We start from the raw sequence: 26,636 nt of genomic DNA on the forward strand, positions 1-26,636 counted from the left end.
GCATGTACCATAATACATCCTCTCTCACACGTGCGAGTGAGGATTGTGGTATCCGCATTATACGAATCAAGTGAAGTTCGTGCACATTCAATTGTAGCGGTTCGCGGGCATAGGAGAAAAGCGAACCGCTTTTGGTGAACGTTGGGGGAGGAAAGGTAGTAGTTATAGAGGGCCGCTGAGTTAAAGCTGCTTAGGGTAGGCGGCATTGCGAGGGTATTTCGCACGTTAACTTGCATGATTTTTCAGCTAGGTGTTGCAAAGTTTTAAAGCAAAGTTCGCCCTGAGGGTGCACTAGGATGGCAGGGCTACAGGCGGCAAGTGTCGCTCTTGCATTGTATGAAGAGTGACTTACAACGAAGCTAGTAAACATACCTATAGGCATGGTCCAACTCCACTGGCTTGCTTACTCTTTGTCTCGCTACTTTGCACTTTCTTCTATTCAGGGGAGATAAAACGGTATATGCTTGGGGGACAAAGTTCAAAAAGAAGTAATGCGTTATGAAACTCCTTTGACATTGTATCAATTATTTTTTTTAACAACTGTAGGAATTGAAAATTAAAACTTGGTGGTCTAAAAGTTCTATATTTTCTTTATTTTCATAAGATCTGTAGTTCGATTGAACTACGAATACACAAACAGTATGTGAGCTACAAAGGTTACATTAAAAATACTCATATCGTCAATAAAATCTCCGTTTTATGATAACTTTTTTCGTGAAATAAATTTTGACAAGATTTAAAGTACTTTAAATTGTACGCATGCCTCTGGTATAAGTATTATAAATAAGGTTAATTTTAACCAAAATTATTAGACCTCAGAGTGGAAAAGTATTATTTTTTAAATAATTTTTTTGCTTGCAATACATTCGTGAATTGAACGCTGAAAACTTTTTTCCATGGATGTAACTTTTTTAACTATGAACAATAACGTTCTTACATTAAAACGAAAATATCTACTGAGTTAAAGTCAAACTTGATTTAAGCTACTAGAATAGTCTTAAAAATTGAACAAGCATCCTACTCATGTTAAGTACTTATATATAGGTTGTGTTGCGCCAAAACAAAGCAGCTGAAACGTAGATACTTATATATGTACATATACATACGTAGTTCCACTGTCATTTCTCCGGCGGCGTCGGCTATGCAGAGCGCTGTGAGAGGAGAGGTGTGATCGCATGGTGGGGGTAGCTCTCTATGTGCTGCTGCTTTGCTACTTAAAATTGTAAGTTTTTAATATTTTTTTCGTGATCAGCGTGATCGATAACACAAAATATTAAGTTTTCACCTAACCCGGATGAATGTAAGTTGAAAGCTACGTTTCTTGGACTATGAGGAAAAGTATGTAGGGAACTGTAGGTGAGGGGGACGGGGTAAGGGGGGAAACTTGAGAGGAAGAGACTTCCAGTAAGCTACTTCTGTTTCATAAATTCTGTCGGTTTTAAAATTTCAGCCCCCCGAGTTCGCGACATAAAGAACTTCGTTCTCATAATACTCCATCATTGCAATTCAAGGGTAGTCCAAACGTTACAGATCCACAGAACCTTCCAAATAGAGACAAAAAAATCTCGATCAAGATTTTGTACAGAGAACTGATGCACACAGGTATTCAAAAACTTAAGTGTACACATATGCACGACCCAAAAAGAGTCCAGCAGTAATAATACATGGTGACCCATAATCCGTCAAGTGCAGCACACTTTGTTTACCCACAAGAAGGTACACACACATACTGCACCTACTCGGATACATTATAAGTTTCCTGCACCACTGCCTTTCCTAAGTACCTACCCCTTGTAAACACTATCTCCAAGGTCTCCAAGTTATTCCATTGCAAGCGTATTCTTTCATACACACGAACCAATGCACACACCCGCACGCGTGTCTGCATGCACATATTAAGTATAAGTTTGCATCAACTCCTCGCAGATGTACGACTGTTTGAACAGCACAACTAATTTGATGTATGGTAGTGGTGTGCACCCATTCGAAACAGGGTAACTACAGCGGCAACTATAACGAATTTTGCGTTCGTGTCCACATACATCCGTATTCGAGTTTTCAGTGTTATCTTTTTTTTTTTTTTTTTTTTTTTTTCATCACTTTTTTCGCTATTATGTCAATGCAGGCGATGTTCAAGATGCGAGCGGTGAGCGAAACGATCCATCGGACTTTTGTGAAAGAAAGGCCTGCTCCGTTATGGCTTGGCTTACCGGTATATACATATATCTGCAGTACTCGTACGAGCACTTATAGCATCGACTTTAGTGAAATTTTGAACAATGGTAAGTTTCCAATTTTCGGCATAACACAGGCTCTATTCATGCCTCAGGCTCGACCAGTATCAATGATCTTGTCGGATAGAGAGGTGATGAACTTTCGATGATGACAAGGAGTTTTACTGTAGCACTACATGTAGCTGACAAAATTAGTAAGTATTGCGTTGAAAGAAGTGCAAAACATTGAAAGAAATCAAACTTAGATGCTTATTTTTATCAAGTTAGTTAAGTTTTCGTTAACTGACTCGTCATTTGCCAATTGTTTTTTTACATTAAGATGGCTATCCCTTAGTTTGCTATACGTACAAGCTTAAAATTAATACGGATTTATTAAATAAAAGTAATGAAGTAGTGTAGCTCCAATGAGACTAAAATCTCGAAGCAGCTTAAAAAGATTTTTGTTTTTTGAATTTCGATGCATCTTCGTACAAAACAAACTTTTTTTTAGTATTTGTAGTATGCAAGTACGTTTAATTTTTTACTGAAATTCATTATTAATGGGATGTGAAGAAAAAGAAACAAACAAGTTTTTCGTAGAGTTAAAAGAAATATATTTAATATTTGATCGCATGCTCTAAAGAGAAAAGTATTTTTCAACGTATGTTGCTCTTTTTTTGCTCTCAAAGTATTTCTTTTAAGTATTGTTTCACAAGTATAGTAAATACATCAGAAAACAGAATGCAATAATCGTCCTACTATCTTTTCATCCTCCTCCTTTTATTTCATTTGGTAAAATTCATTCACCTAAAAATCCAAATTTTCCCACTCATACAAAAAAAATTAAGGTTAATTCCCCATGCATCGTCCATTTGTCTGACGTCTCCCTGGGAGCGAGTGGTAACATAAAAATAAAAAATAATTTTTGACACGACCGCAATTACTCTCCCTCTGGATCTCCATCTCGAATTTTTTCCACAACTATATTCGCATCTTCACGCGCTACCGCCAAAGGCAAAGCGGTCAGTGGCTGCTCACCAACAGCAGGCGCACGCCGGAAAATGTACCCATCTCCCACGCGATCCCTCGTGTATCCGCGGCTGCAACGCGTCCCTACCTTACCGACCGCCTGCAGCGTGCGATTTCTTAAACGATGAAAGTTGTCTGAAACACCGCTGCCGCTTACCAACTTTAAATAAGCCCAGCGACTGATGGCTACAAGCGATGGATCTTATCGGGATGATGCGTGTTCTTTTTTTTTGTGCGCGTTAAGGTAGGACCTCCGCCTGAATCTGGGGTACAAGACTTATGTAATTAAATAGATGAAGACCCACTGAATCCAATGGTACCTTGAGGTATGCCCGATGACGGACAAAATTTCGAGATATTAAAGCTCAAAGTTCGAATGTTTTATACAGGCACATACAAAAAAACGAGAAAAAAGTGACGTAATCACATATTACGAATAAAAAACAAAAATCTGAGATAAGTGAGTATATGGAACTTGTAGAGAAAATCCTCTTCTTTCGGATCGTGTTAAGCACAATATGGGTTGATGGCCAATTTCTCGAGATATTTAACAAAAATGAACGTAAATAATGGTTTTGTGATTACAAGAGGAAGTCGGGGAAGCCGCCATACTGGTACATGTTAGCGCGCGGTTTTTAAAAAGTGAGAAGTAACAAAAATGCTTGTGGTGTAAATTTTTTTTTTTTGTTTTTTAATCTTCATTCATTATTTTAAAAATACTTTATTAACAAAAATAACGAGCAGTAAAATTACTACTAAAAAATAACTACTTTGTCACATAAGCAGACGTACGTGTTTACGCACTGATGCGGGTACACACGTCGTCTGCATTATCGACACTGCTGCCGAAGTCAAACTCGAACTCGCGCAGTAATTTGACTAGTACGGTACTTGGAGGTCCTAAGGTTAATGAAAACCGTGGGTCGAATAAAGTATCGACTTTTCCCGATGAATTTTATTGCGATGAATCATTCTATTGTGTGCTTGTATCGTATACGTGTCGATGTGTGTATACTTTTGACGCAAATTTTATTATTTTCCGTAAAAATCGTGCGTTGAGGACAGCGTTCGCCCGTAGCTTTTATCAAGAAATGTATATGTGTGTGCACATATCAAACCGATACGCGCGTGTATACGCGTACATAGATGCGTGGCAAAAAAGAAGATTGATTGCCTATCATTAGAAAGTCATTACTCGCGCGGTGCTTTTCTTTCCCATGCTACCTACACCTGTGATTTTAAATACCTTAGAAACGTTATCGGGGACGTGAGGGCTCATATAATCGACTGGCTAATTTTCACTGTGAAAAAGTAGACAAATATTTGGTTGGTTCTAAATTTTTGCCCTACACTTTGTTAGATTACATGTTTGGAAATGGGAAGTCAAGTAGAGGAGATGAGCTCAACAAGCTTGTACGTGCGTATAACAGGATGTACTTGAGCTTAATATTGTTTGTGTAAGGAAAACTACGAGGGTGGGGATATAAATTTGTAAAATCATGTTGTGTCAAATTAAAACACCAATAAGAACGATTTTTAGAGCTAGGTACTTAATAATGCATTGTTAGGTTTGCTATCAAACTTACTTATAATAAGTCTCGGAGAAATTAATAATATTTATAACATAACCATATAGTTCGAGAATAAAAGCGTTAGGATTCTATGGATTTTTCATCTTGATTCAATAGTACAGAGCTTGAGGATTCGGGGGTCGGGTTCTTGATTTTGGGGTGATGTAGGTTTAAGTTATTTGTTTGGAGAAAAACATACTTAATTAAAAATACTTTTTATCCTGCGGCGCGTTAAAATTGGTAGTGAGAAATTTGCCAGGTCTTTAAATTTCTCGATATGAAAAATATTTATGGAACCCAAATAATCCTTGGATCCATTCTACCCCTTTGCTTAAACTGAGTTTCAGGATAAAGCTAAAAATATCATGCATCAAAGGGCTGTTAGTAACGTGTATATAAATTTAGAGGTACATCTATGACGTTACTCATATGTTTTAAACCACGTCCCCCTCCACCCTTTTCTTACTAATGAGGTCATACGGTTTCCATATAATTAAGAATCAAATTGAAAAGGACCTCGAGAAAAATATGATTGACGATGACTGTTTACTAAAAATCGTGCTAAAATAGCGAATAACTAGAAATGCTATTTTTAAAGGATATTACTATGGTACTAAGAATCGATGGGCATAAGAAGGCTGTAGGATTTTAAACAACTATATTACAGATTTAACACGAGAGCAAATATATTTTGCAAATAACAAAAATATTTTTATCTTTCGGTTGTTTTGTATTAATTTTATAGTTTAAAATAGTAAGGTTTAAGAAAGTTGCCAAATTATTTATAGTAATTTATCATTTTTATTTTTTACAAAATATTTATTAGTTGCTGTGTTTTATTTTAAATGCGTGATACGTGTCACGGTATATTTTTATACTTTCTATTAAATTGTATCATTTTCAAGCTAATACTTTTTTAATAAAATAATATAAATTTAGATTATGGCTTTGCTGATAGTAATTCAACTTTGGCGTGTTAACACTTATCATACTAAATATGTTACATATACCATAAAGAACGCATCTACTACAAAAAAATTTTGAGCTTTCAATATTTTACTGAAAAAAGAAAAAAAAATTTTTAAGTTCTTGTATCCAATAAAATCATCGAGAAACCCATAAATCAAAAGGAACTGAGAAAAAAATCTGGCATCTATTTTATACTAAGAAAAAAATAAAGAAGCCTAGCTAACTGGCATAAATTGAGGCTAATTCTGTATGTATAAGCCTGAGAAAAGAAGGTGGGCAGTGAGAAAAAAAAGAGCAGGAGCCTAAGCAACGGATAACGTCTGCACGCGACTACTTAAAATTTAATTTCCGTACTTAATATAACGGAGCACAGCCTAGATAAGCTCAAGAATCCAGAAAAAAGTATTCTTTTCCTCTTTCGCTTAATTCTTTTTTTTTTTTTTTTTACTTTTTAGTGTACACGTTCTCCGTATTTGTTAAAGTACAATACTCGCGTTTGGCACGTACTAGTGCTCCGTTATCCAGTGGCAAATCTTTTGCTGCTATTGCCTCGTGAGTCCATATGCATATAACGTTTAATATGCGTATGCTGCATTTTTTTCTTTGAAGAAAAGAAAGCAAAACTTTCTACCTAGTAAACGGCATTGCAGGAGCTTACAACTTTTCATATCGAAAGTAGATAAAACGTATAAGATAATCTGCGATCATTTTTGCCGATATCCACAAGAAATTCAACTGTACCATAGAAGTTTTTATTGTTGACAAATTTAGATATATGATATTTTTTCTAATTTTTATATGAATGGATTTGACCAAAGAAAAGGTGAGAAACACTTTTCCATAAATGAGTTTTCGAAATTTCGTCGTAGCCAGGACGATTTTAATGATATAAGCTACTAGGGTGTTGTTAATAACCACCTGGTGATGATTTTAAGGCAGTACTAGTGTTTTGTCCAATAAGTGTGGGATTAAATATTATCTTATACTGCTACTCGCATTAACATTGTTTTGATGATGATAACCATGAATAACTTCAAAATAAAAAGTAAATAAGGATACGAACAAATTGAGCCACTTTTTTAAAAGCCTTACGATTTTAATTTTACAAATATTTCACAGTTTCCATATTTTATCAAAAATGCAGTTCGTTATAACTTATAATGACCATTACGAAACAGGCAGAAGTTTGTGTCCCCAACGCGAATGTCTGCTATTATGAATTTTACAAATGTACTGTATTTTCAAAAAACTTTTGCAGATAATTTGAAAAAGAACTATTTTATAGAAATTGTCTAAGGTCCATGAATAAATAGTATGCTAGAGATTTGAGTTTATTATAAAAATTTTATTACATTTATGAAACCACCATAACAGAAAAAATTTTTTAACTAGAATAATTGAGGATTACGTCTGTAACTATTATTAAGTCCTTTTATAGTATGCTGTATTAAGGTAGTAGTCGAGCACTCTACAGTGCGTGCCATAATGCGCTGTAGCGTATGCGTATACTATATATATCGCTTCAACAACTATCTCGAAAAATAAAAACGCTGTCGGAGCGAATTTCACTGAATTTATCAACTTTGCAAAGCTCGAACATCAAAACTATACCGCTGATTTCTTTGAAATTAGAACCACAGTTGCTTTATAATATAAATTATATCATACTATTTTTTACGAAACATTGTAAGAAGCGTTTTAGAGATATAAGCAATTTCGTTTACAAATCCACCCCCAATCCGGCGCTTTTCTATACCTCCTGTGTTAAAAGTTCAACATTGAAACTTTAATATCTCCGAAACTATACCGCTAAGCCTCTTCAAATTTAGGCTCATGATAAATAATAGCAATCTTAAGGTACACACAAAATTTTAGAAAAATCGTAAGAAAAGTGTTTTTGATCGACTACCACCTTAATACAGTAGGGAGCAAATAATCTAAATTTTTACTTTCTTGCTAAGCTAGTCATTTGAATAAAGTGAAAATTTTTTATAATTTACAGACTGTATTATTTTTATATTTAATAATGCAACAAAAAAAGTAACGGCTTTAATAATTTGAGCCCCTTTAATAAAGAATTTCTCTTTTCCAATGATGTAACATAAATCATAAAAACCATACTGGTCTTAAAATAAAATAAACTTTGATATATCTTTAAATTATTCCATGTTTTTATTCTAATATTTTTTTTTTTTTTTTTTCATAGCTTCTTGATTTCATTAAGATTCACTAATTTACTAATGATACAAATTTTGTCTTCATCCATACTTGTATATACATATGTACAAACTCTTTTTAACTTGAGAATTTTCAAAAGTTAAAACTAATTTTCATCTTTTTATTTATAGCAGTTTCCTACTAAAAATTATTCAAATATTATAAAGTCCAAACATTTACCGTTATAGTATTTGTAAGTAACAATTAAAAAAAGAAATATTACTTCTGTCAGTTTTTCTGACTTCTGAATAACTGAATGACAACCGCCTTTATAAATGAATGTATCAAAATTAACTAAAACCCCAAAAAATAAAAATTTTCTAATGGACATAAGTTAAAAAACACCAATTCGTCAGAAAATCATCTTCTACTACGATTGACAATAATAAAATGCTAAATAGCAACTAATAAACGCGAGCAACAGAACTGTTGGCATGAAACGTTGCACAATCGTCAAATTTTTTTCACCAACGAGGTACTTCCGCGTCGCTGCAGCTGCACACAGGATGTAAGTTTCCAGATCTATCGGTTCGGAATACAGTGGGAACATCTCCAGTTCCTCTGGACTTAAATGTTTCAGGGCCAACTCGTTGATCCTGTGACGCTCTACTTGGACAGTTCTGTAGGTCACCGATTCAAAATCTTTCAGAAGACCACGTACTCGGTTGTGCTCTTGGAGCATTCTGAAAAAATACATACATTAAGATTACTAAGTTACAACCTGCTAAGTAACTAGTTCAGAGTGTTGGTTATCTCGAGTAATTTTAACCTTTTTTTGCAAGACAATAAAGCTCACAATTTACAATAACTGCAGTTATGCAACACCGATTGCTTATAAATCACATCAAAACTATATCTGTACTTATTTTATCTTACAAGATTTATACATTATTTCGTCAGAAATCTTATATGGTTCCCTCATAAATAACCTATCAGAGGACATAATATAATGAAAATTTCACCCGTGACGTATGCACTTTCAAGGATAGCAAAAGTATCCCTTTTTAATTTTTTTTATACTCATGTATGGTGCTATTTTCATTGCGTGAATTCTTTCCAAGTATGTCTTTCTGCACTTATCTACTTAACGCCAAGATGGTTTGTCAAGATAATTATTTAAGTACAAAATAGGGATTAAAAGTGTAACTTCTTTTTAAAACTTTGAGGTGTCCTGATAAATAATAGATTTTAATTTTTATGAAATAAATAACTATAGGGTGTATTATAAATAAAATGTCAAAATAAAATAGGAAAAATCAGTGAAACAGTAGTAGTAGTAGTAATTTTTCACCAAATCGTAGAGCATGTATAAGATACCAATTGAGTGTATGATGGTTAAATAGTAATGTATAAATATCAAAGATTTTAATGGCACCATAATTTTGGTAGTTATCAAAATTATATTCTTATTTTCTGTATTACACGCGACTTCAAAAACGGTACCCATTGGATTTTTTCACCGAAGATGTATCCGTGTTATTCAATTATACAAATAGTAATTTCTCACTTAACTAGTTTTTTTACAAAGTTGACAATATTTTCTTTCATACATTTGTTTTTCATCCCATATCCTTTTATAACTACACCCTAAATGTAAAGGAAAATACGATTTTTTTTTATAATTACATACTTTCAGCTCTTTATTAATCGCCTTATTAACCCTTTCCAACCTCTTTCTAGTACTTACTCGCTTACAGTTCTTTTTTCAAAATTTTATTATTTATTTTGTAAAATTTCTTTTAATGGAATATTTAATACTTACGTTTTTTGTCGATTAAACAACCAAAATATTACATCGATTATCAAACATGGCAGCCACTCAAAGACCGTAACAATGAGCCAATGCAAAATAATAGACGAAGTGATGCCTTGCAGCCCAAAACTTGGATATCTGTATTTGTCGCATCCTCGTTTTCCCTTGTGAACAATGTCTCCCCAAGTACACTCGATTGTTGATGCATTGTAATAAAGAGGCTCGGAAATCGTTTTCCTAAAGAAAATAAAAACATGTGATTTTTATTAAATCATTTTATAAACTTAAATAAATTTGTGAATAACTTGATACTAGGTCTTTTTCATAAAATCACTGGTAAATTGATTTTGTGATCGAAAATATCAAAGCAAAAAACCCAATCACCCTTTCTTGCACATCAAGAAATTTTTTAAATTTTAATTAATATTCATATTATGCACGAAGGGTAGTTTTATTGGAGTACTTGTGAAAAATTACAGCAGCAGTGTTTCGATGCAATTGCCTCGAAGATCGATATTCAATCTTGAGACCAACAAAGTAAAAGTTTACTCTTCAACAAAAAAAAAAAAAACTCCGTCGTGTAACCAACCACATCAAACATATTTTTTTTCTTTAGTTTTTCATTTTTAATATATTCTGTACATAAAAACGTATAAAATTGAGGATATCACAGAAAGCAATACTAATAATTCGCTGGATTGCTATTAATAAACTGTTTCAATAAATTCAAGCGAAAAAAATTACTTCCATTCGGGTTTCAACAGCAATTCGCAGAAGCATGAGCGACGAGCCACGTTCACACGTATCGGTCAAGATGTCGAAAACAATGCTAGAAAGAAATTTTACGGCTCGCGATAAATCCATCCTGTCATAATAACTCCTCGTGAATGGACAAGAATCGCTTGGCCGCGCGTAGATTCGAAAGTGCCCCGGCAATACCTGCACATGGCCAAGTTTCTTCTCGGTATGGTTTTCTGCCCACACGGAAGGGGCAAAAAATCATCGGGAGCCATTTATGAAGACAAAAATTTACGCAATGCTCCAGCCTCCCGAAATTAACTTAATTTATAGGAAAACTCTCGTACGGATAGTCTTGAGTCTAACATGTGTTGGGGTGGCAGGCATAAATCACGAGTACTCACGTAAATAATGCGATGCTGAAAGTTTCACATCACGTGCGCGCAGTAGAAATAGTATGCGATAAAACGTTACAATCACTTCAATGTAAGCATTTTATTACGCAATCTCGCTACCCACTGCAGCCAATTGTACCATACAGTGACGATACGCAGTGTTAAATATGTTATCTGAAGCACTGTTGGGGGTAAAACTCGTGGCCACTCCTACTAAAGTTTTATTTTGGGATAAATGTCTGTCTGTACGAACACTCTCGCAGCTGCAACGAAAACTGCCACTACGATATTGAAGATATTCGCTGCACACCTACGCTTGAATTTTCATAAGCCTCGTAGCAGCAAACTCGTCAAACCTTTGGTGGTGGAAAAAGAGAGAGTGGGTGGAAGAACGGAACGAGTGATAATAAACGGAGTCTCGTTATAAATCTCTAATTGACTCGATACTCTTCAAACACTTTGTCAAGAAATGTTATTTCAGGTCTTGTGGTTTTTTTTTTTGGGGAATAGTAGAATGGTCGAGTATGTGTATCCTACTCCTATTTACTGGTACTGAGAAGGTAATCAGTAGACCTAGTAAACGCTGGAGTACAAGGAACCTCGTTGTGAAAACCATTTAGTTTGTTAAACAAGTAGTATTTTTTCTGATTCGCCTAATGGATAGGCAAACAGTTGTTGACGATGTCACAACACTTGACTAAAAAAATCTCTTGACTGATGCAAAAACATTATACTGTTCATACATATCATGGATATATTCTTTGTGTATTTGACAGTGAAAAAAAAAAAAAAACAATTAAGTGATAATACGAGCGATTTTTAACTTATTAAGAAACTAGTAATTACTGGGTTATATTCTTAGAACATAAAATCAGGAGACTGAAATTTAATTTAAAAAAATATAAAGCCTACGATCAAAGCATATTTTATAATGTGGTTGAGAGTTGTGTGATGATTAAGAAAAAATGTTATTTTTGTTTTTATGAATACTCGTATGACGTGTAATTTGACTTTGGTAAAGTACATGTAAAAATAATTTAAAAAAATGCTTTGTTAGAATATATGACTATAGATAATGAGTATCGAAATCTGGATTGAGTGCCTTACATTAAGTATTCTTTGCCAGCGATAATACTTTCGGAATGTGCGTATTATTATTTTATTTGAGCCCAACTCCTCACACCATTGATTTGTATATCATTACGTCAAAATCAATGAGTATTATTGGTGGAATTTCGATGTCAATAACTTTTACACTAGTACTCATACAAGGATTCCTAAAAATTATTTCAATAGTCGTGTAAAGTGTAATTACGGTATACAAAGTAAAATTTTTTTTTCGTTTGCGTACAATAACCATATCATTTGCACACTGATGCACAAAAAGGCACTAAAAGCTGAAATCTGTACACCAATAAGGTCTCCAGAAATGGCTTATACAAGTACAATGTGCACGTGGTGATTGCCACACTTACGTTAAAACCTCCTGCTTCAAGCACTTATTACCCAATAAACTATTACTTTATCATAAAAAAAAATGTGTATAGGTACGTAGGAGAATTTCGTAAAAACGCTCTTTTTATATTTAATTTTTTCGAAAGTTCTTTTCTTTTTTGAAAAACTGACAGGATCATTGTCCTATGTCTTTTACGTGTGCACTATAATAAATCTCGATCACCTATGCACACTACGATACCGTAAGACTGTACTTTGTATAAAAATTTAGAGATTGTTTATGTTTCCTATTGCAATTATTATAAAAAATTTTTACAACATGTAGAAACAAGAGCATGCCAAAAAATTATAATAACATTATTTTGAACACATCAATGTTTCACTTATCGTAGTAGTAAAAATACCATAAATGTTGAATTTTTGTGGGTCAGGTCGTTAAACAGTTAAAGTTTTAACTTGTTAACTAAAAGGGAAACGAGATGAATTTATGTTTTACCACTACATTGGCTGACATTATATTTCTGACTATGTATATACACTCGTATAGGAGCTCCAAAAGTTACTCTTACCTACACACGATACAATAAAGTTTTCATCAGAAACTGCCAGACTTGATTACTTTAATGGCAACGAGACATACAAAGCTCTTTTGAAACGAAACTCCCTACACCATGAAGTCATTGATCAACACTTTCCATATTGTTAACAAAACAAGCGCGTAAAATCGTAACTTTGTCCCAGCTTTCCCACCCGAGCCCTCGTTCTAAATTCACGTTTCGCACGAGCAGGTGCAAATTTAATTTATCGAAAATGACAAAGTTCGGTACTAACTCTCCTCGCTTAAGCCGTTACGTTGCCCCCCGAATGTAATATCCCGAGTGCATATGATGTCAACTGTAAACGGAGAGAGAGAAAGAGCCAACGCAGAGCAAAGGGCCCCCCCAAGGGAGAGAGAGACGAGAAATAAAGTCGGCGCCGTCGTTTAATTCGTCGCTAAACTTTTCGCTCGATTGCCTGCGCAGGAATCGAGATTTCTGCCGGAGCAAAGCATCGTTTCCGCGTCGGGGCTCCGGTGTTGCCTTGTGCTGCATATGCCACATCACATACACGTGGACTCGAGCGCGGACTTTCACCGCACATGACTTTCTACACCTGCGCGGCGGTCAGCTGAATTTTCCACTAAACCTGACCCGCAGGTCCAAGTGACCTTATCGCTCTCCCTTATTTGGTTGGGCAAACTATCGTGTACGGCGCTACTGCAGTGTTTTAACACGCGTTACACAATTACGTAACTTATGAGCGACGAAAACAAAAACAAAAAAAAGTATCAAGAGCTGCACGTGCGTGGAAAATCACCGACTCGTTGCGCCACTCGAAAATCAACCTGCTGAAAGTGCGTTCCCGTGCGCACGCTTGCTTTTACGTTTATTGCATATCCTCCTGCCGCGCGCGAAAGAAAGGAGCTGTATTTGCAATTTAGAGCTCCATGCGAGCCAATGACGGACTCTTTTAGTTTTTTAGTTTTTTTTTCGCTACTGCTGTGCTGGAGCGCAATCGAAGGAAGCTGGTTGATCGTTATGATTACGGGAATCGAGTCTGTTTTGAATTTGTCGTGCTGAGTTAGTAATGTTCACTGTTATAAAACTGTCTATCAGAGATACCTACTCATGTTAAATTAAAAGACGAGCCATTTCTTCTTTGTCACGCTTTTTAACTGTACGGAAATAAGCTTCTATTCAACTTATTGCGTTTTATTCTTTTTCATTCGGAACAAGCGAGTTGTTGTGCTCTTTTTGATACTAAACGGGTATTATGAAATTCACTAAATCAAAAAACAAAAAAAACAGTACTGATGGCCAAAAAAAGTTGGGGTTCAAGTTAAATTAAAAAGACTACATGTTTCGTAAAAATAAAATGTATCTTTCTAATCATCTACCACTACTATGCAAAGATGTCGCATGCGATAATTTTGTTACGAGTGCGAGAGAGACGGCAGCATCATATTTTTATTGTATTCATGAAAAATAATCATACGACTTCATTTGAAAATCATTCTCCACAAGAGAACGCATATAAAATTGTACAAAATGGTTAAATGTCACCTAAAAATTTATCGTCTGAAAAAAAGTAGAAACAGACAAGAGAAGTAAGACGAGTGTAAGTATTGGAAACTTGTTATTTTTTTCATTACAAGAACCGAAAAAGAAAATTAATTTAGTGCAATATCTTTACACTAAACTGCATTTTTATGTGTAATGAGTGGTTCCATCAAAAAAAAATGAAAAAAAAAAGAATACAACAAGAAATTAGGAAAAAAATAAAACAAGAAATTAAAAGAAAAAAAAACAAATGAAAAAATTATAAAGGAAATTAAAACAACAAACCAGGGGGTATTAATGGGTCATGGGACCCACGGTAAAAACGAAGTTCTTTAAACATGAGATGGGTATAGACACAATTTCTCTGGTAACAAGGGGGTCGCCAGACCCACAGGAAAAACTAAACTACTAATTGTTTTTTTTTTTTTTTCATTCGTTTTTCAAGTTTTTGTTTTAGTAAACAACATGAATGCAGTACTAACGTTTACAGAGCTTCGTTCTTCCTGTGGGTCTGGCGACCCCCTTGTTACCAGAGAAATTGTGTCTATACCCATCTCATGTTTAAAGAACTTTAATTTCACCGTGGGTCCCATGACCCATCAATACCCCCTGGTTTGTTGTTTTAATTTCCTTTATAATTTTTTCATTTGTTTTTTTTTCTTTTAATTTCTTGTTTTATTTTTTTCTTAATTTCTTGTTGTATTTTTTTTTTTCATTTCTTGTTTAATTTATATTTATATTTCATTTTATAACATTTTTTTAATTTTTTTGTATTTTTTTTATTTAATTTATTTTTTTATTTTCATATTTAATCTTTTTTTTTTATTCCCTTTTTTATTTAATTTTTTTTCATTCCCTTTTTTATTACATTTTTTTTTCACTCTATTGTATTTATTCATGTCTTTTGTAATTTTATTTTATGTTATATTTATATTTCATTTTATCAATTAAAAAAAACAATTTTTTTTCACTTATTTTTTTTTCGATTTTATAGCCCATTAATACAATTTTTGTTTTATTTTTATACAATTACTTCATGACATTGTGCCATTATTTAATTATCAAATTAAAAATAAGTACCCATAAAAACCATTAAAATAACATGAAACTCGAAATATATTTATATAATGATCTTACATAATTCACTTATAACTGATTTAATGAATTACTTCATTTATGTAAATATGTGATAATGTAACATGATTTGTTTCTCAAATTCGAAATAAGCGCCTTTAAAAACCATTGATACGTTTTTCAATTGATACGTTCTTCAACTCCATTCTACATGTTTATTTTAAATTTTTTTTTTTTTTTTTTTTTTTTTTTTTTTTTTTTTTTTATAATTGTAAAGGAAAAAAATTCAAAGTAAAATAAAAATGATTCTGGGAGAAAAAAATTGAAATTTGTTTAAAAATTCAGTGCTTCCGAATGTCAGGGGGAACGGTGGGTAAAGGTGTGTAGAAACAGAAAAGTATAGCACGGTTGGGTAATATGCATGTATACTTAGTGGGGAGAGGGGAAGTGTATAGAGAACAGTAGATGTGGGGGACGGGGTAAGGGGGGAAACTTGAGAGGAAGAGACTCCGGGTAAACCACTTTCGTTTCAAAAAAAAAAAAATCTGTCAGTTTTTAAATTCCAGCCCCCCGAGTAACGCGACATAAAGAACTTCGTTCTAAAAAAATTGCTTAACTTATCCAAAAAAGTGGACACTATACAATCGATTGTATTCCATCGACAGACATAATAGTCTGACATTCAGTGTACTTGATGACGAGAAAATCATTGCAATAAAGCGGTAATCGCATAACCAACCTCTGCCCAATGTCCCAGGCGGCCACAATGAGCGTATTAGTCGCTACGTCGATGGGCACAATTTCAACTGGAAAATCACTCCGACCCAGCACGTATCCTGCACCAACCATCACGGCCGTGGGCGCTTTCAGCAGCTCGACGTAACCAGGCATTGGTTCACGCAAGGCTGGAGCCACTGGTGGAAGCCGAACTATGCCCAACCGCAGGTCCGTTGGAAAGTTGTCGTGGCCCATGTGGTTCTCTATTATCTGGTCCTCCTTGCATCTATTACGTATGAAAGCAAGAAAATTAAATTTTTTGCTTTCCAATATTTCATTTCTGTCAGCAAAATTAATATTTAAGTAGCTTATGCAATCCAGTGAGTAAGTAGGTACACTCTTTTCTGGACCTTTTTTTTCTACAGAATTTTTGGCTCTTAAAAATAAGAAATTCACGAGTTTGGGCTACGGGTTTAATGAGCAACCAATTTATTGATCAACACTCTTATCCATGAGCACACATAAGCCTTCGTATTTAAAAATAAGTGATACTCTTTAGGTGAAATAAGTTTTTCTGCCCATTACTTTCCCAAACTTCCACCAAATATAGTAAATTACTCGTATTTGAAACATAAAACTCTGAAAGTACGTAATGAAAAGAATTCAGTTGTTAGCTAATATGTAAATATGGTGTGGTTAAAATTGTTGTTTTTTGTGAAACTCGTTTTAATTTGTTCATTGTTTGGCCCTATACTATACAGTTTTCAATCCAAACAACTGACTTAAAAAGCTTTGTTCGTCAATCATGTTTGTTAGAGTTTCAACACCGTTGCAAGCATGTTAAACTAGTGACAAGATATTTTATGTCATGCAGATTCTGAGCATTTATAATTACTGTATTATTACTTAAAAGATGTTTTAACGAGTAAAAATTAAAACAAAACTTGAATTTACAGTATAGTTTATTGTTGTATTTGGTTGAAAAGCATACGGTTTATGACTCAATTATGTAATGACTTGGGTCCTTACTGCGTATAAACGTTCATAGTAGCCACTGCTAGAAATTACTTTAAAAGTTAAAGGTTAGATCCTGTTGATAGTATCCTGCGTTTTCGTTCAATGTTATAAAAGTTCGCACCTTCAGATTTAAATCATACATTGCAAGAAAGCAGTTTTCTTACAACTTGTCCTTACCTCAACAGTTCATCGACAACGACGACGGCTCGTAGATTCGGTAGCTGTTCACAGAACTCGAGAAGACATGCGGGATTGCCACCTACATGAAAGACGATGCTAACATTGGCCAATGCCTTCTGCTCGTAGTATTGTAAGCCAAGATGAGTATGGACAAGATTACCCTCGTAGATTTTGATGCAAGAAGCAGCATCGGGTCTCTCTTGACGAAGCCGTGCGAAGCTGGGAAGAAGACAGTCGAGATTTACTCATGCAGTGGCGTATTTCAAGTTCTTCGTAATTTTTTTTTTTTTTTTGCTACTTTCTTGTGTGACTGAAAATTCTTGTAATTTTTTGTATTTGTATTGATTGCTTAAGTTTAAAAAACGCAATGATGTGGTTTAGCTGATTAATATGATGCAAGATTATACGCCCCCAGTGCTGGTTCTTGTTGTACAATTTATGAGCTATTGAACGAGTTTATTCACCAAAGAGGTTTACATTAAAATAAATTAATTTCTATGCTTTGTGTAAAACAGTTATTTACAGAGTTTATACTTTATAAAAATTCTGTTATTATTTCACAAAAAAATCATTTTTTTTGGAGATGCAGTAGATATAGAAAAATACCTACTTCAATAATAAAACTTTTTTTTTAGAAATTTTATATTGAGTACACGATTGCGTTCTCATATTACTTTTCACTCTAGTAAGTTGAATAGCAAAAATATTTTCTCGTTATTCAAAGCTTTCTATTTCAAGCATTGGTTTCTAAATGATATTAAGCAAAAAAAAGTTTTTACTTAAATAATTTTTATCATAGATTATGTACAATGATTATAATAAATATTAATTTATGTTCAGTAATTTCTATGTTTCAAATCCATTACAACAGTTACAACATAAAAAATGTTGGAGTGGCAAACTTTTTTTAGACCAGAGATCACTGAAGCAACATTGTCTTAATTTCTACAGCCAATTATACATGAGATTCATATACTCACTAACTTATATCATTATTGATATCGTATTAATATAAGAAGTGCGAGTTAGTCCTTGGCAAATCAATACAAAAGGTGCTCGACAGAGACTACACTTTGAACTCACTAAACTAGTACCACTGTTTGTATGGACTGAGAGAAAGAGAGAAAGAGAGAAAATGGTAGAAATGAAAATAAAAACAGGAAATCACCCTACCCCGGAGAACTCCAAATGCTCTTCTGAACGCGATCGTCTTTTTTCACGCCATCGCGAATCCTCACGATGAGATGGAGTTTGACGCCTGGAAAGGACCTCAATAATTTTTCCAACAAATTACGGCCCAATTGGCTTGTCACTCCAGTTATGAGAATATCTCGCTCTCCGTACCACTCGCGCAGCAACATTATCGCAGACTAACAGTCCCCGCAGATCAGAAACGCGCACGAGCTCGAAAGAAAGTGGGCCCAGCACTGCAGATAGATGCACTACAATAGGTATAGAACATGGAAAGAGGTGGGCCCCTCCCCTCGATATTTAGTGGGCCATTGCAGGCTTATAGACGCAAGGATAATGCACACGAGCTAGTGTATTATGTACTGTACTTTTAGTCTAGATCATCGTGTATGCCACTTCAGGTCCCTCTGCGTTACTTATTATTTTAGAGTACTTTTTTTTGCTTAGTGCTCTGGTAGTATTTACCTCTAGGTCTTATGCTGTTGGAAAAAAACGTTTTTTGTTCAATGCACGACTCTGGACAATTAATAAAAGGATATCTAGACACAAAACATATGTAAATTTTTAGTAAATATTTTTTATTCACTCTGAGCGAAAAAAATAATCAAAACTGTACGGAAATTCCAGAAAAAATTACCATTCTGAATAGTAAATCCAATGAAAAAAAATTTGTATTTTTAATAGCAAAGGTTATTGTTTTATTAGTAAAAGTTATGGCTTAAATAGTAAAAATTATGGTAAGAATAGTAAACATTATTATGCTGGAACTGTAAACTTTATAAGGATCGCCTAATAAACTTCACTTTCCCGTATAAAAATTTTTATTGTTCTAACCATAATTTTAACTTTTCAAACCATAATTTTAATTGTTAAAATAAAAATAATTTTTACTATTAAAAATAACACTTTTTTTTCTCTCAGTGTATAAATATATTTAATTATGACAAATAAATACCTATATAACTTTTAATATCAGACAGCTCTATTAAGTAACAGGATCGTCTGGATTACAATTGCATTAGTGTATTAATAGTTTTTAGTTCTAGAGTTAAAAGTATATTGCATGGTGCTTCAAAAATTCATCATCAAGCTATTTTCATTTTTTTGTCGTAATAACGCTGTAATGTATAGGTTAAATATTCATAGGTTAAATACATAACACCGTACGTTTTTAGCCAGATGAAAATAGATGTACGAAGTAGACAAAATTTAATAAGCAAACAGTCCATCCTGTTTTTAAATTAAAAGAACTATTTTGACGCCTCGTATGAAGTTTAGCCTTATTCACATTTTCTTATTTAAATTAATATTGGAAAATCTGAATAAGGATAGACTTTGTATGAGGCGTCGATTTATCGAAGTATATACATTATAAGAAATAAAACATTTTTTTGTGGTGTGGAGTGTACCTGATCTATCTCAAGTAGTTAGGTACAAACTTAGAAAAATTATTTCTAAATTTTTGTACAACTGACCTTGTTTGATAAAATGCCAAAAAACCCGAAAAAAATTGTTTGGATGCATTACTGCAATAAATCTTTCTCTTTACCCACTTTGTCATTTTTTAACTCTAAAAAAAATAACTAGAAATATTAATGACGATATCCCAATTTACTATCCTTCCACAAGTGAAATCATTAATTTATGGGTACGTTGATGTGGTAATGAGCTGAAATAATTAAAGCATTAAAGAAATTTTAGCAAACGGAGAAGAAAATAGAGAAAGTCAAACTTTGCGATTCCTTTTTAGATTGTTAAATTCGTATAGTAATTTTATCATCGTTCAACAGAATTACAGTTAAATACGAGAACTTCCGTAAATGATACATACGCATATTATAAGCCTAATTAATTCAACCTGATGTACAAGTAAGTTATTAGTAGTTGTATTTATTGACGTTTTTTAATTAAAATCAATAAAAAAGTATAAATAATAAGCAGAAATATGCAAAGAAAGCAGAATCTAATCTTTGAATCGGATGTACCAAAAAGAGTGAATGTCGTGAACGGTTTATGTTTATCAAACTGACATTTCTGGATTCGTAAAAAAATGGCAATTAAAAAAAAGCAAACACGAAATTGATCGAACGACCCCCGTGTTCGCATGACGCTTGATTTTCCGATGCCTCTGCCACATCATCTTAAGCTTACCCAGCTCCATCCCTCCGTTCTCCCTCGGATGCATTTGCATGTAAACGAGATCTTAGAAGTAGGGTGCAGAGGGTTAGATAACGCTATCCCATTGCGTACACCAGCCACGTTACCTCACCTGTTTGTACCTTTCGTGGGAGGTGTTTCGATTTGCATGAGCTATCGTTAGATGGTAAGGAAAAGAAGCAAAGGGATAGCGTGTCCCGTCATTGTAGCGATTCGCCGCGCGCGTATCGCTGTTCCTGAGACGGACATCTGAGTAGAGGATTCTTAGGGAATGTTAATTTTATCAGGAATGTATTATGTAGGTCGGCTCTAGTTTCTATACGGTAGTCTTGAAGAAACATAACTTATTTATAAAAAATTGTGAAAAAATCATTGAAAATAAAATATTTTTTGAACAAAACTTTATTCTTCTGCTTCCCTTAGATCATTGTGTGGGAATTTCAAATTTTCGGTACAAATCACATTCAACTGCACTTAAAAATTAAAAAAGTACAGCAACTAGTTCTTTTATGATAACTTCTAATGAGTATCTTTCTCGAAAAAAATTCGTAAAAATAATTTCTCATCATATAGCTGTGGTAAAAGCTGTAGTGTCTGCTGAATTTTGTTTGAAGCAATGGTTTTTTTAAGAAAATTAATATTCACAATGTCAAAAGCTGTGGTCATAAAAATGCATTCTGCATTAGCAAACTGCGTGCACGTTTCACTTATACGGAAAACCTCAATGCTATATATAATTTCCTTAGATATGTACATCAAAAACCAAAGCTTACAGTTTACTTTTATCAAGATTTTGGATGTATACATAAGAAATCTTGATTGATAAAAACGAAAAAAAAAATAACTGGATGTCCCAAATCATGGTAATAAAAATAATACTTTGTTTTTTTCCTCAGCTGATCACACTATTATTCAATGTATGAAGTATTAGCCAACACAGAAGTTGCACTTTCTATTGAATGTTCTTCCTTATGATCATCGTACGACTAAAAAGGTTCAATGAAATCAATTAAATACCCATTTAACTGAATTAAAGACTTTTTACGGCTTTGTGATATAAAGTTACAGTACCATAATTACTAGTGGTAAGTAGCTTTCAAGTAAGATAAGTTCCAAGTCACATTGGAAAACTTTTAAGTAACACGTAAGATAGTTATAAATAAGAGTAAGAAGCATATACAAAATTTTTATTGGGTCTCTGTTCTAAAAATAAATTTAGATTCTACTTTCACCCATACGCTGTAAGCAAGAAATGCAGATCAACGTCATCGACATTTTAATTTTTATCAAGTATGAACACTTGTCAAAAACTTTAGCTCACAAGTGACTTTATTTAGAAGTATAGTAATATAATCACACCTACTATAATTCGTTTCAATAATTTATTTTTTTATTGCCATGCAAAAATGGCTCTGTACTCTGTAGAAATACTATTGTAATAAATGATAATTGTTTGATAACTAATTGAAGATGGTACAGTGTTCAGTAGAGATAGTCTGAGAGAGAAAGAGAGGGGTTGGAGAAAGCCCGGGATTTATTTGGTAAGCACGAAATTGAATTATCGCACATTCTGATAAGGAAGATTATAGATTGTTCGAGCCAGTAAGGGCGATTTCTGATACTATGGGACATTGTTCAATGTCAAAGTTTTTCCCTCTCTCCGCCTCACTACCGCATGATCACCAAAATTATTCATTCAGTAGTGTCCTGTGGCGTGTGGTTTGGCCACCCATTTTGCTTGATCAGTGCGGTAAAGTAATTAGAGTCATGTTTATTGTACACAATCAACTTGTTAGAGAATTTAGTAGTGGAAACATGGGATGTAACGTTGTGGTTAAATAAAATTGTATGTTCTGCGAAATACAGATTCATTGGTTAAAAGCTGGATGTCATTGGAAATTAGAAAGAATAACCAAAGTACTTTTTAATTTTCATCAAAGCTATTAAATAATCAAGCAAGATTTGACATTTTTTTTTTCTTACAAATGAGAGGCTCCGGGTTACAAGCATAGTCTATTCTTGGTAATTTTTTTAAGTTTCGTCTCCTAGAATTAAATGGAATCAGAGATAGATGCTCTTATGATAAATGTATTTCCAAGGATCGTGGGATAGTTGTTAAAACTTTGAAAAACTACACTTTCCGGAGTAGAGTGTTTTTCTAGAACTTAGTACGTTTGCTCTCATTGGTCCGTTACTTTCTGGTTGATTGATCGAATTCAATAAGAAATTGGTATTTTAATCTTTATGTATAACTATTAATACATGTTAAAAAGGATAGCTATAAAAATTGTGTGGTACAAAATTGAGCTAGTATTACCAAAATAAAAAACCGTGTAAGAAAGGCTCCTGTCACGTATATACAGTATGGGACATACTACGTGACAGAAACTTGAATTGTTCGTAATAATAAAAACAATTATGATAATAGTAATAATAATAATAATAATAATAATAATAATAATAATAATAAAAGTACATGTAATCAACATCAAATACATAATTTTGTAATAATGTTATAAAGTTTAAATAAAGTAAGATATTTTTGAGTATTCAATTTCCTTAAGCTAGAAGAATATTATGCTTATCTAAAAAAAGTAAGTATGATTTAAATATAAGAACATCTATTACATTACTAGACGTTATAGACTTAAATTTGTCAGTTTTTTTTTTATATTGCGACTAAAAATAAGAGAATCCAATTTTAATCAAATGACTAATATTATATCCGTACAATCAGCTTATGTGAAATCATTCAAACTGAACAAATAAATATTTCTAAAATTGTGAATCAAAATTTTTTTTATAGTCACCAAAATAAATAGACACTAATAATACACTTAAAAAACACCACACTAATTACTACGTACAGTGATGAGTCAAAGTTCAAACAATAAAAAAAAACTTGGATAAGCACACACTTTGCCGTGCATGGATCGGAAAGAGGAGAGCACCTTTCTCTTTTACTCTAGGTATACTCACGTTTACTCCTACCTTTGAAGGTGCACTTGCTGCTGCTGATGTGGCAACAACAGCACCAAGATTGGTAAATGTAATGTCTCAAAAACAAAAATACTCACAGAGTACGTGCAAGCACACACTCAGGACTCTGAATAATGTAATTTCATGTTACGGTTTTGTAACTTTCCATCAAGAAGATGAAGTATAAAAATACAATGTGTAAAAAAATAAGAGTTGGTCCTTTGCCTGATTCAAATGTAAGCAGAGAGAGAGAAACAGAGAGATAATTTTTTTTCAGGCCAAGGAGTGTTATTGAAAATGTGCGTTTCTGGGATCGCATTGCCGCTACCAGTGCGAGGTCAATGGAATTTTCCAGTTGTTATGTGGCACAGGAACAAGAACCCATATACATAACATCGTTTCCACCTTTCTCGCTCACAGGGACGGGGTTTATTTTAATACCGTACTTATTTTTATAGCCCCTTTTTATGAATAAATTTTGTAGTTCACTCTGGGTTGGCTCCATGTTTCTTTCACGTATGGTGTTGTACATATCCCCGTATTTTTCCATAGAAATATGAGCTCGTATGTTATTCATAATGTATTTATTTATGTGTTCTCTATCCAGTGAACTTTGAAAAGATCCTATAATCTTACGGAAGAGTAAAAAATACATGTATGTAAGAAAATAGAGAAATGAAGGGAGTGTGAAAAAATTCGTACATTAATATGTTTCGTCGTGCCATCGCATGGAGAAAGAGTATGATTTACGAAAAGTGTGGTGTACGTTTGAGATATAGCGCTAAACTTATTCCAGCTGAAGGTTTGTAAGTATTACGATTCGGAAATAGCTCTGCGGCTTCTCAGTGGATTATGCACTGACAGCCAGACAGAGCTTGGAAATCTTGGGTCTATTGTACTACTGGCACTAGCGTTTTATTTACTGAACGATCTGGCCATTATTATATCAAAAATTGGTTAATACCATCATCTTACTGTCAAAATTATTTCGGTAGCATAATAGTAGTAAAAATACAGTTTTGTCAACCAAAATGTACCCAAGAACTTTTTTATTCCAAACAACTTTGCCAGCATGGATAATATGAAATCAAGATCGGCTGAGTGGAAACATATCACGGATCGCAACAGCTGTACTAAGCCAGGGGATTTTGACGAGCTCCTCATCTCCTGTAGGCTTAAAATGGGCTTCGCCAGAGTAGAATCCCAAAGCTGGCTTAGACGTGACACCTTGTAAATGGGTGATATTTGAAAATTTATTGCCAGATTGCGATGCCAATGTATGCCATCCACTTTCGTACACATCAGTGATACTTGAAAGACAACTCAGTTTTAAATTTTTTTTCATGTGCTTCAGAGAAAATGTAGGTACTGTGGTATATTGAAGTTGATAGGAAAATGTTACATAGGTACGTTTATCATTTTCAAGTTTCACGTTTTTTTTGTTTTCCATCTTATTACCTTGGAGTAAAAATGACATTTTACTTAATAAATTCGTAAAATGACTAAAAAAAAAAAACATCCATGTTATCAGTAGCACAGTATATTCTTAAATCGTTCAATTTTTTCCATGAGTAGTTATCATGAAAAAACCACAACGATAAAATTAATATCCATTTGCACTTGAAACAGAAGAAAAATTAAAGTGCTATAGCTGTGAGAGAGCGGGTATCAAAGGGACATTTGATAGGGCAAAAGCTCGAGATCCGGCTTAACCGCTTAATTGTGCAAATCCAATGGTAAGGATAACCGAGGGGAGAAAACGACGACCCCGTACGGGATTCAAAAGTCGTTGGCGCCTGCTGGGGCTTTTTTAATACTTTCCCCTCCCCGGTGTTCGTGCTTCGTGTGCTCTTATGTTTACTTATATTGCGCCTCATCATTTGCAGCTGTTCGCCGAAAGCTTGCTGAGGCCGTATCTCTTTCTACCTCCCTTACCGTAAATGGCGAATAAAGTTCAACATGATGATCACGCTACAGTTAGGAATCGTGCTACAGTGGCGTTAAAAGGCAAAAAGCAAGATATCCAAAGCTCGTGAGAAAAGAAAAAATAAAATACTTGAGAGTGAAATTCTATTAAGATTTTTGGCTGCTGTCTGACAGCCAAGCTTGTGGTGGATGGTTATTTAATTTTATTTTCTCTTGTTTTCCTATAGTAACTAAAAAGATTTTTGGAGCATTGTGGCTGTGACTGGTGCTCTAACGTTTAATGTTTTGCATTTTTCTTTACTGTACGTGAATCTAGTTTAAAAGTTATTCATTTTTATTGGGTTCTTTGTATCACTTCGTTTTTATCTCTTTAATTAGAGTCAAAGTATTTTTACAAAATCATTCAGATAATGTATTGGTTAATAATACAAGTATGACACATCTAACTTGTATGGCTACACTAGGTTGAAGCTGCTCGAGGAAAAATTTCAAATTTATTTTTTATTAAAAATACATACTTTGCTCAGTTTGGTTGCTCGAAGCGATATACCTCTCCTCTTGATTATTTTCTCTCTCTCTTTTCTGCTAACAACGTTTGTCTTTTGTTTCTAAAATTTTTTTTCTATCGTCTCTGCGGCTTACCGTTTGTGAGGGGAGCAAACGAGGTTACAAAAAACAAAAGACTCTACCTCGTGGACCTACTGCTTATGTATGGTAATATGTGGCCCCAAATGACTATATCTTCCTCTTACCGAGTTACTGTGCTTTCTTTGCTTACCTCTACATAGCGATTACATTTACCACTTTGTGTTTTTTTTTTTTTTTTTTTTCAAAGAGAAGGAACATCCAAAGTAAGAAGTTTACATTGTAACGTGTTTTTTTTTTCTTTCATTAAAAAGACTTAATGTTATCTTATTTGATCGTATACACGACATTGACATTTCGGATAAATTAGT

The 26,636-nt window shown here is 33.7% G+C and overlaps 1 protein-coding gene across 1 annotated transcript in view; it reads right to left on the bottom strand.

Moving 5' to 3' along the window:
• LOC106645578 (fatty acyl-CoA reductase 1-like) overlaps positions 1–18,788 on the bottom strand; it is a 34,322-nt gene extending 15,534 nt beyond the window's left edge. The window contains exons 1-5 of the mRNA XM_089593065.1: positions 18,601–18,788; positions 17,425–17,646; positions 16,253–16,516; positions 9,762–9,989; positions 8,448–8,682 (exon numbers count right to left, since the gene is read on the bottom strand). Of these exons, the coding sequence (XP_089449191.1) occupies positions 8,448–8,682; positions 9,762–9,989; positions 16,253–16,516; positions 17,425–17,646; positions 18,601–18,788 (1,137 nt within the window). The remainder of the gene's footprint in view (positions 1–8,447; positions 8,683–9,761; positions 9,990–16,252; positions 16,517–17,424; positions 17,647–18,600) is intronic.
• Between the last annotated feature and the right edge of the window lie 7,848 nt (positions 18,789–26,636).

This window comes from Copidosoma floridanum, unplaced genomic scaffold (genome assembly GCF_036245765.1).
Source record: "Copidosoma floridanum isolate Cflo_tuat_1 unplaced genomic scaffold, Cflo_Japanese_pri ptg000001l, whole genome shotgun sequence".
Lineage (NCBI taxonomy): Eukaryota > Metazoa > Arthropoda > Insecta > Hymenoptera > Encyrtidae > Copidosoma > Copidosoma floridanum.